The sequence below is a fragment of the Artemia franciscana genome, chromosome 19 (assembly GCF_032884065.1).
Source record: "Artemia franciscana chromosome 19, ASM3288406v1, whole genome shotgun sequence".
Taxonomy (NCBI): domain Eukaryota; kingdom Metazoa; phylum Arthropoda; class Branchiopoda; order Anostraca; family Artemiidae; genus Artemia; species Artemia franciscana.
Window position 1 is genome coordinate 2,690,525 of NC_088881.1, and position 12,381 is coordinate 2,702,905.

Consider the following 12,381-nt stretch of genomic DNA (forward strand, 5'->3'; position numbering starts at 1 on the left):
TATTTCGGCCCTATGTCCAAGGGCCGTCTTCAGCACAATACAAGAATAAGAGAGAAACTATATATATATATATATATATATATATATATATATATATATATATATATATATATATATATATATATATATATATATATATATATATATATATATATATATATATATATATATATATATATATATATATATATAAAAGAACTTACATCAAATTTTGAGGATTAAAACTGAATAATTAAAAAACACTTTTTAAAACTTTTTTTAAAAATAGCCCTAGCATCCTTACTTATAGTCCTGGTTGAACTTCGTTGAAGTAAGGATGCTAGGGCTATTTTAAAAAATTTTTTTAAAAAGTGTTTTTTAATTATTCAGTTTTAATCCTCACAATTTGATGTAAGTTCTATATATATATATATATATATATATATATATATATATATATATATATATATATATATATATATATATATATATATATATATATATAGTTTCTCTCTTATTCTTGTATTGTGCTGAAGACGGCCCTTGGACATAGGGCCGAAATATCTACAGAAATAATTTCCACTGTCTTGAAATTTTCCCTATTGTCTCTACGTTGTATTTGTTCGCCAAGAAATTCAGGAGAGCTTGGGACTTTTTGTGGGGGGGGGAGTGGTTTCTAGCTCTGAGGCCTCTCCTACGCATTTCCCTGAATGTCATGATCCTAAACTTTTGCCCTCTCCCAGGCCGAGTCCTTGGTCACACCTAGGTCTTACAGATGCATAGAAAGATAACAGTTATATTTAATGCACATTCATCGATAACTAAATATTTACTTCAGCTTTTATAAACATTAAAATAAAACTACGTTTTTACTAAGACCGGCTAATCAAAGAGCATTTCTTAAGCTACAATTCAATTAAATGAAATTTAATGGTCATTAAGAAAAAATTTCAGTTTTTACATTGCATAATTTTGACGGGACCACCCATGTGTGTTTGGTAAATTATAGCTTTTTGAGTTTTAATAAGTGATATTCTGCTTTATGAAAAATAAAAACAATGATCCTGGAATTTTTGACTAAAAGAAAAAAAAAATCAGTAAAAATGGTGCTTTCAGGAAAATTGCAAGCTTAACTGGGTCATTATTTCGTATTCTAAAAAATTCCTAATTATTATTTTCAACAACATTAACTATAAAATACAATAGTTGATGACGATTTCTGTTTTGGATTTGGTGTTCTGAGCCAAACGAAACGTTGATTTTTTTTTTTTTACATATGCCTTGAAATTAACAATTAAGATTAAATGCAAACCAAGAAAAATTTAATAATATTACCGTTTATAAATTTAGTGTATGTTTTCTGCAGCCAACGCTTGTTGATTTTTCCCGAAGTTCAATTCATTTTGATCTTTGTTTATTATTCATAATTATTATTTATTTATTTATATTATTTATGTATAAATAATATTTGTTTATTATTCATAATTATTATTTATTTATTTATATTATTTATGTATAAATAATAGTTGTTTATTATTCATAATTATTATTTATGTATTTATATTATTTATGTATAAATAATATTTGTTTATTATTCATAATTATTATTTATTTATTTATATTATTCATGCATAAATAATATTTGTTTATTATTCATAATTATTATTTATTTATTTATATTATTTATATATAGATAATATTTGTTTATTATTCATAATTATTATTTATTTATTTATGTTATTTATGTATTAATAATATTCGTTTATTATTCATAATAATTATCAATTTATTTATATTATTTATGTATAAATAATATTTGTTTATTATTTATTACTATTTATTTATTTATATTATTTATGTATAAATAATATTTGTTTATTATTTATTACTATTTATAAGGCTCGAACTTATTTGGGGCTTATTATGTATTAATTCGTTATCAAAAGTATTTTAGGTTTTAATTTGTCTTTTAGTGAAATTATGACTCATGGGATTCAGGTATATTCCCCTTCATCTCTATTTTTACTAATCTCCCCATGGATAGTTTTTAAAAAATTTATTATTACCCTGAAACTTTGCAACAGCCCAACACAATTATTCCCTTTTTTATCAAATAGTATGTTATGGTCTGGGAAATTAAGCAAACTTTCAACAACAGCTGAGTCAAAACTTTCAAGTCTTTTAAGAAAATTCAACTATAAGTATATTGTTTTGCTGTTGGAGTTTATTTGCAAATTTTAGGATTATATATAAAATATTCCACAAGAACAAGCTAGTCTATGCACAGCGCTTTGTGTTTTTATTACTATTAAATCCGGACGTGAAGCCGAAATATTCGAACTTTTATTATTATGAGTGAAAAAAGTCTTTTGTTGTTATTTCTTCATTGTCTTAACAAAAAACTATACCTGTTTTTTTTCAATATTTTCATTTTACTTTAAATTTAGAAAGACAGTGTGGTCTAAGAAATTATATGCTCTCCTATAGACCAAAGAAGTAATGATACCAAACTAGAAACCGAATTTCTGAAATAATTTTCAGAGTGACTTTTTCTTTTACTTTCAATCGGTTTGTGTTTGTGTCTTGAAAATTACTTTAATAATTACACGCTATGAAAGCTAGAGTCGATTCGAAATCTAAGTAGGAAAATGTAGAAAATTCAAAATGATTTTTTAGTCTTCCAAAAAACACAAGTATAAAAATTCCAGATGCAAGATTTTTTTTCAAAAAGTGGCACCAAGCGGGGGCAGAGGAGGTTTGCAATGTGAGTTTGTTTGTTTAACTTAGTTTTGTAGATATATCGTACGTAATCTGGGAAATAATAATTTGTGTTCGTTTTAAGTTTCAACTTTGCCCTTTACTTCCGTTGGAAGACATTTGCTTTTTAATTAATTTTTGATGATTTTTGTTTTTTCTAAACATACACAGTACAGCTTAGAAAAAGATGTTCGTTTAATTTAGACGAGGAAACTAAAGAAGTCAGTATGATTTTTTTTTGTATATATACGAGATCAAACATCTTAGTTTTACTTCCTACCTCCAGGGCACGTATTGCCAGTACACTGAGCCCCCCTCCCCTCTGTGTGCGACTCTGATTAAACCTTGTGAAGCATTGCAGCAAGTGTGAATCCTGTGGATCACATATGAGGAGCAAGGAATGCGACAAGGTTTTGTGGAAACAAAGGAACAATGTGGACAAAGGATATAACAGATCGAGTGATTACTGCTTTTTATGGATGACTGTACCATTTTTTATGTTTCAATTGCCTTCGCAATGTCCATGGACAGCTTCCTGCGGTTACGGATCGTCCTTGAGACGGTCAGTGCAGGGTTTGGATTGCCCTTTCCCCTTGAAGGCGCAGCTAAATGTCTGCTGCTGATCTCTATCGTATATAGTTGAGGTCTGTTGGCTACGGATGACAAATTTACTGCTCTTTTATCGGAGAAGTTGATTCGAACACAGCCATCTGGAACTGTACTTGTAGCTTCCGGCCTGATTTGGTCGAGTTTTGCCCATTTGCCTAAAAATCAGGCTGGTGGTAAATCTTGTAGTTTTTACTTTCCTGCCGAAGAGTTCGGATTACGTGTAGATCCTAAAACAAAAATGAGCCCAGTCATTACTTCCCATCGACTTTGGTTGGGATCTGAAATCCCTTGATTCTGTAAATCCTGATGTTTGTGTATACTGATCTTACTCCTTTCACAGAGGTCGAATCGATCTCATACTTCTCACGGAACTTGTCTGAGATCGAAAGGTATATCTAGTTAAAAGTTCTGGTAACAGAACGTAACTAGAACGCTAGTTCTTGCTTCCTGCTAATTCTGATTAGTATCTACCGACTTCTTCTGGTAGATTTTCAGTTGGGAAGAATTCAAAACTCATTCCGCTATAGACGTTAAATTGTATCAGGAAATCCACAAGGCACAAATGGGGACCCATCTGCTAGATGTAATAATAAGTGTTTATACCCCTCTATTGATGAGGACCCAGAAATGACTCCCAAAGACGTAACTAGAGCACTTGTCCTTGCTTCCCGCTAATTCTGATTATTACCTGCCAATTTCTTCTGGTAGATGTCCGGGTGGAAAGAATTGAGTAATTCTTCCCTATAGAGGTTGGCTTGTATCCGAAAGTCCACAAAACACACATAGAGGCTAGGTCTTACTTCCTATGAAGATTAATTTATATGGAACAACGCTTTATGACTAATGTGCTGATGGCACGATTTCGGGGATTGCTCCCTCTCTTAAATGAGATCGCAACCAGACTTGCTTCAGTCTGCCTCTGTGACTAGTCTTAGTATATTTGTGAGAAATTTCAGAAAATTTGATTCTAAGCAACGATCAAACAGTTCGTGGTAACGAACCGTAAGTAAGGAGCGACCCGTAAGGAGCGACGCGGCTCAATAGTAGTTGAAACTCTAAAAAAACGGGATTTTGATCAAAATAATTGACTTTTTATGCTGATTTCAAATACATAAGTTTAGCTAAGTTAAGTCTTACCCATCGATGGTTACGAGCCTGATTCTAGAAAAAAGGGGAACTTCCCCTAAAAGCTATGGAATCTTAATGAAAACCAAACCATCAGATTCAGTGTATCAGAGAACCTTGCTGAAGAGGTTTCAGGCTCCTAACTGCAAAAATGTGGGGTTTTGCATTTTTTGCCAGAAGAAAGATAACTGATGCGTGTTTATCTATTTTTTTCCAGGGCTAATAGTATCGACTCAATGCTACCAGAATATTGGGTGAGGGCTCAGTCCAATAAAAGTTCTAGTCCCCTTTTTAAGTGACCAGAAAAATTGGAGGGCAACTAGAACCGCTCTCCCACGCTCTTTTTTTCTCAAAGTTGTCCTATTAAAATTTTGAGATAATCAGTCTGGTCAGCGTAGTTGAAAGACCGAATAACTATGCCTTTGGAAATATCATGACCCCCACACCCCGTGGGGAAAGGTCTTGAAGTTCAAAAATGTACCCATTGTTTACGTATAGTATTTGATATTGGGAGGTGTGCGTATATTTTTGGGTGGGGCAAGGGGGTGAATTTTCTGCTGGTAAAATTTACTACGAGGATAATGTTCTGTGGGGAGGGAAGTTTCTAGGGGGTGAATTTTTCAAGGGAAATTTTAGACTGAGTAAATTTACCAGAATTTCTATGCGAAATTCTTCTCATGTCCCGCATTTTCTTTGCCGACTCAATTTTTTGCATGGAGGTGTTAAGGGCAATTGTTCTGGGTAAAATTTATCCAGGACTGAATTGTGTAGAGAATAAATCCGTGGGAAGGAGGGATTTTTCCTCGGAGTTGTAGCCGGATTTTCTAGAATTATTTTATCAGAAATTAGATAAAAAAACTTCCTTAACTGAAGGCAAGGAGCAACATTAAAACTTATTGCGTATACGAGGGGGTTTGCTCCTCCTCAACACCTCGCTCTTTACGCTAAATTTTGAATTCTGTTCCAATTCTTTATCGACGACTCTTGAAACATTGTGCTTGTTTAATTAGAACGATAAGGAGCTTTTTTCAAAAGCACTAAATAATTTTAGCGTAAAGAGCGAGGTGTTGAGGAGGAGCATCCCACTCTTATACGTAATAATTTCTGTTCGTTTAATGTTGCTCCTTACTTTAAGCTGAAAAATTTGTTTTTTTAATTTGATTTCTTACACAGCTAGAATTTTTATTTCGGGATCAGGTTTCCCAGAATTATTTTCTTGAAATCTATATGAGGTAGAGTGTGTAGATAGCAAATTCTTGAACAGATATTTTGGTGCTTTGCTAAATTCTGTGCTTTTTAGAATTGGTGCTTTGCTAGAATTTTTGTGCGCTCTATACCGGAAGAGGAAAAATTGATTTTGAATTTTTTCCAGAAAATTCTAGGGAAAACGCTACGAAAGCAGAATTTTTGCTTCCCAATAAAGTTAAGCATTCTAATTTTTTTTTATCTTGAACTCAACTTCAAGCAGATAGAGATCCTGAGTAGGGGGAGGTCATAAAACAGGACAAATAGGTGAACAACTTGAAAAATGTAACGTAAAAAAGGAAAATCGCAAAATTCAAATTGAACAAGATAAAATATTCAGTTAATTTATTTAAACAAGAGAATATACGGAAAGTAAGCTAAATTCTATAATGCTTGTTTTAAGAGGTGCTGGTGAAATGATGACACGTGCCCCAGTAAAAGTCACCCTAAGTGAAGGGCCATATCACATAGCACAATTCAAGGACAGTGCAATTGAGTTTGACCTGACCAAAGAAGAAGACCTAGCCGAATTGAGGCGTGAGATCGAGATTCGAATGAAGAACAGCGTTCGGGATGGAAGAACGGTTAGTTTTGAGGTCATTTCGCTCACTGTCAAGGGTCCAGGTCTTCAGAGGATGGTATTAGTTGATCTACCAGGCATAATTAGTGTAAGTGCATTTTATATTACTTTGAAAATGTTTTTTTTTATTTAGGGCTTTTGCCTTTTTTCAGTAGATCACATTTTTTTTTATCTTGAAAAAGTTGTGAATTCGTTAAACTCCTATTTTTCCTGTGTTTATCTTTCCCGTCCTGCTAAACCATCAAAAAAAAGAAAAAGTACCAAGGACAGTGAAAATAGAATTTGATGTTTTGAATTGATTAAGTGGAAATTCGCACAACCACATTTATATGGAAAAATAAAAAAGGAAATTTTTCTTTAATGAAAGAGATTCCATATGAATTTGTGCGGTTTCTATATTAATTAGCGCTTTTTGGAATTAGCGGGTGCTAAATTTGACATGGCGGAAAATCAGGAAAAATATGTTAAAAGCGTACGCCACTAAACATATTAAGGTATACTTGATCCTTTTAAGGTGTATTTGAAGTTGTGTGTCAATGGGTTTTTAACAAGATGCTTTCTTACATTCTCGAAGTAAAAAGAATGGTTAATTTAAAAGAAAGTTTTTCAATGAAAAATGAAGAACTGTATTGAAATCTAAGAAGAGAAGAAATAAAGTCATGGCATAGTTCACATTTAAATTAATAATAATTATTAACAGTGAATAATTGAAATCCAGAAAGAACAGAAATTTAAATAAATAATCACATCAAACATCTAGAGGACAGATACTGCTATAGATGATTGGATATACTCCTAAAACTAGTAGCAATTAAATAAATAATCCCGTCAAATTTAAATCGAATAGAAATTACTGCAAACACTAGTGGAAGTTCTGGCCTAAAAATCTTCTAAGGCTATAGCGTTATTTGCACTTTACTAAAAGCAAATATATTTTTATAGCCCAGGTAAGCCCTAGTCAGTGAGAGTCTTAAAGCAAACAAGAAACGTTAAAAATATATATATATATATATATATATATATATATATATATATATATATATATATATATATATATATATATATATATATATATATATATATATATATATGTTATTTAGCTGTATATAGCCAATATATATAGTATTACATAAAAAAACTAGTTTTTTTAACTGAAAGTAAGGAGCGACATTAAAACTTAAAACGAACAGAAATTACTCCATATATGAAATGGGTGGTCCCCTCCGCAATTCCTCGCTCTTTACGCTAAAGCTTTTAATTGTTTTAAAAAGCAGAATTGTGGCAAAGAGTCAAACTTTAGCGTAAAGAGCGAGGGATTGCGGAGGGGACAACCCATTTCATATATGGAGTAATTTCTGTTCGTTTTAAGTTTTAATGTCGCTCCTTACTTCCAGTTAAAAAAACTATTTTTTTATGTAATTTCTGAACGTTTTTTTATTAATGCATGTTTGATTTTGGCTCTCCACACATAAATTATTAAAATGAAATTTGCATATTAATTCCTTTTTTGGCTAAATGACTTCCTCTTAGTTTTGATCAGACGATTTTGAGAAACAAGGGATGGGGAAGGAGGCCTAGTTGCCATACAATTTTTCGGTTACATAAAAAGGCAACTATAAATTTTAATTTTTAACGAATTTTTTTATTAGTAAAAAATATACGTAACTTAAGAATTAACTTACGTAACAAACTTTTATATTCTTTAATTTTTATGCGCCACCCCAACACCTAGTTGGTGGGGGCGCTTCGCGCCTCCCCCCTCAAGCCCCCCCGCGCGCGCAAGTCGTTATGCGCCATATTAGTTACGCGCCATTGTAGTTGTGTCCCTGTGTCTCACCTGTGAATATAGATAGATATATATATATTTTTAACTACGTAAAACTTGCGAATGTACAACATTCTTGGCTGTCCCATTGTCTGTGCATATAAATAGATTGTCAGGTTTACCGACTCTTGAACATGCAACATATAATTGTGCATGGGAAAAACAATCTGTATTCAGATCTATACCTCATTATTCTAATGATTGCTTGATGGTGATTGCTAGTCGAATGATTGCTAATCTAATCGATTGCGTTGATGGTGATTGCTAATCGAACATTCCCTGTGTCCCTGTCGTCATTTATATATCCCCCTGTGCCCCCAGGCGTCCCCGTTGTTGTTGTTTCCCTGTGTCCCGGTCGTCATTTGTGTGTCCTGGTTGTCATTTATATTCCCTGTGTCCCGGTCGTCATTTGTGTCCCGGTGCTTTGTTGATGGTGATTGCTAATCGAACATTCATTGTGTCCCGGTTGCTTTCTCTTTGAGTGTCCCGGTCGTCATTTATATTCCCTATGTCCCGGTGTCCCGGTCGTCATTTGTGTCCCGATGTCCCGGTCTTTAATTTCGTCAGTCGACAAACATGACGTCAGTCGACACACAAACATGACGTCACTCGACACACACACACACACACACACACACAGACAACTTATATGAGGGGGTTTGTACCCTCGTTAATACCTCGTTCTTTATACTAAATCTTAAGTTTTGTCCCAATTCTTTAAGAATGACCCCTGAATCAGAAAGGCCGTAGAATAAATAGTTGAAATTACTAAAAATACTATAGCATAAAGAGTGAGGTATTTATCTCCTCCTAAATACCTCGCTCTTTATGCTAAATTATTTTTAAAACCCCTCATATGCGTAATAATCTCTGTTCGTTTTAAGTTTCAATGCTACTCTTTACTTTCAATTGAAAAAAACTTTTCCATCTTTATTTTTTCATTTTTTTTTATGGTAATTTTAGAAAATCCTGCGCCCTTCTCATTGAATTTCTGTTCCCCCATGACATATTTCTCCAAGGAAAGATCCTCCCACATAGCCCCCTCCCTTCAAAACCACCCCCACAACCAAAAAATCCCCTGAAAACGACTGTACACTTGCCAATAACCATTATTATATGTAAACACTGGTCGAAGTTTGTAACTTGCAGCTCCTCCCGCAGGGACTGTGGAGGAGTAAATAATTCCCAAAGACATAGTTATTATGGTTTTTGACTATGCGGAACAAAACGGCTATCTCAAAATTTTGATCTGTTGACTTTGGAGAAAAAATGAGCGTGGGAGGGGGCCTAGATGCCCTCCAATTTTTTGGTCACTTAAAAAAGGCACTAGAACTTTTCATTTCGTTAAAATGAGCCCTCTTGCGACATTCTAGGGCCACTTGGTCGATACGATGACCCTTGGGGGAAAAAAACAAACAAACAAACAAATAAACACGCACCCGTGATTTGTCTTCTGGCAAAAAATACAAAATTCCACATTTTTGTAGATAGGAGCTTGAAAACTTTGCTATAGGGTTCTCTGATACGTCGAATGCGATTGTGTGATTTTCGTTAAGATTATGTGACTTTTAGGGGTTGTTTTCCCCTATTTTCCAAAATAAGGCAAGTTTTTTCAGGCTCGTAACTTTTGATGACAAAGACTAAATTTGAAGAAACGTATATATTTAAAATCAGCATGAAAATCTGATTCTTTTGATGTATATTTTAGCATCAAAATTCCGTTTTTTAGAGTTTCGTTTACTATTGAGCCGGGTCGCTCCTTACTACAGTTCGTTACCACGAACTGTTTGATACAGTCTTTTAGAGTCGAAATACGGTGTAAACTTAAAATTCTTGTTATTTATGTTATGGTGGCATGAGTTGTTGCTAGGGGATTGGATGGCAAGTTTCATTGACATAATTTTGTAACTGTTGCTTCATTTTTTCACCAAAACCTCAATACTCTTTTAACCAGTAGGCCGACGATAACTTTTTTAAGCTCACTAGTGAAACAAAAGAACTAAATCGAAGGACTGTCCGCACTCCGCCACATTGTTTACGTCTCAGAGCGTAATTTATTTGACAATGTCTAGGCACACTTTCACCTCGCCGCGCCTACTCTTGTCACGGGTTTTACACTTCTCCCACGTTTGCCATGCGTCAAAACGTGTACATCATTTTAAAAAGCGGGTAACCCCTGAGACTAAATATCATGATCAATTCAATAACTAGGATCTGCTTCTCTGCTATGTTTTTGTAGCAATTTTCTAAAATTTGCGGTAAAAAATTTAATAGCTGCTTTTTTTAAGGAGCAATGTTTTGACACTAATCAGATGACAACCGCAAAATGTAATAGCAAACCTCTAATTAGCCCCAAACAATTTTTCTATTTTGTGCAGTGTCCAGAAGTCTAAATTTTTTTTTTAACTTTCTGTTCTGGCTATTAGAACGAATTTTTGGTAATTTCAGTGGACGAGGCTTCTTATGTTTGATGAAAAGAAAGTTAACAGGGTAATCATGAGACGGTTTTTTTGGTGGACTTAAGATTTATGTTATCTATGAAACGTGTCATTTTATGACAATTCTACAACCATAACCTGCAGAAAAAGGATAATATGCTTTTGTTGTTGGATCAGGATTGGTTTATTGTCAATAAAAACATTACCAAAATTAATAAAATTTTATGGAATTCAGTTAATTTAGATATAATTAAATTTAATATTTAAATATTTAGTTATTATTAAACTAACTAGATAAACTAACAGTTTGAATTTTAATTCAGCTCCTATTCTCAGGCATAACCTTACCTCTCGATTTCGAAAAAATCTAACCAAATACCCTCCTACTCCTAGCCTCAGGGGAAAGCAACCTATAAAAAATAAATTATAAAGTAATTCCTTCTAATTCCAAGTTTCATATAATTCTTGCATTTGGAACTTAGATCTATTATATTTAAATTAGTCTGTATTTATCACAGTTTAGTTTAACAGTTCTTTTGTAAATATATTAAATCGATGTTTACTTTTGTTTTTAAATGACGCAATGAAGCTTCTACCTCTTACAAGGCCGTATCCAGGTGGGGCTAGAGAGTTTGAACCCATCCCCCCTAAAGTGTTATATTCAAAAATCGAATGTGAACAAATTTTTTTTGATGCTTATTTATGGCAATTGGTATTAATTAAGAGACATATAGCGATCGCAATTTCTGTCGGTCTGTCTGTCCCGGTTTTGCTACTTTAGGTACTCCCAGGTAAGCTACGACGATGAAATGTGGCAGGCGTATCAGGGACCGAACCAGACTAAATTAGAAATAGTCGTTTTCCCGATTTGACCATTTGGGGGGAGTGGGGGGCGCTAAATTTGAAAAAAAATAGAAAAAATGAAGTATTTTTAACTTACAAACGGGTGATGGGATCTTAATGAAATTTGGTGTTCGGAAGGATATTGTGTCTCAGAGCACTTATTTTAAATCACGACCAAATCCAGTGACACTGGGGGGAGTTAGAGGGGGGAACCTAAAATCTTGGAAAACGCTTAGAGTGGAGGGATCGGGATGAAACATGGTGGGAAAAATAAGAAGAAGTCCTAGATACGTGATTGACATAACTGGAACGGATCTACTCTGTTTGGGGGAGTTGGGGGGGTTAATTCTGAAAAATTAGAAAAAATGAGGTATTTTTAACTTACGAAGGAGTGATCGGATCTTAATGAAATTTGAATTTTGGAAGGATATCGTGTCTCAGAGCTCTTATTTTAAATCCCGATTGGATCCGAAGACATTTGGGGGAATCGAGAGGGGGAACATAAAATCTTGGAAAACGCTTAGAGTGGAGGGATGGGGATGAAACTTGGAAGGAAAAATAAGCAGAACTCCTAGATACGTGATTGACATAACCGGAACGGATTTGGTCTCTTTGGGGGAGTTGGGGGGAGGGGCAATTCTGGAAAATTAGAAAAAATGAGGTATTTTTAACTTTTGAAGGAGTTATCGGATCTAAATGAAATTTGATGTTTTGAAGGATATCGTGTCCGAGAGCTCTTATTTTAAATACCAACCGGATCTGGTGACATTGGGGGGAGTTGGTGGAGGGAACCTAAAATCTTGGAAAACGCTTAGAGTGGAGGGATCAGAATGAAACTTGGTGGTAAAAATAATCTTAAGTCTTAGATACGTGATTGAAATAGCCGGAACGGATCCGTTCTCTTCGGGGGAGTTGGGGGGAGGAGGCTTAATTCTGAAAAATTAGAAACATCAGGTATTTTTGACTTACGAAGGAGTGAT

At 33.9% G+C, this 12,381-nt stretch overlaps 1 protein-coding gene across 1 annotated transcript in view; it reads left to right on the top strand.

Annotated features, from left to right (window-relative positions):
* Window positions 1-12,381, top strand: part of LOC136039169 (dynamin-like GTPase OPA1, mitochondrial) — a gene marked incomplete in the record, with an annotated part of 327,166 nt that overhangs the window by 60,994 nt on the left and 253,791 nt on the right. The window contains 1 exon segment of the mRNA XM_065722682.1: window positions 6,119-6,383. Coding sequence (XP_065578754.1) covers window positions 6,119-6,383 — 265 coding nt within the window.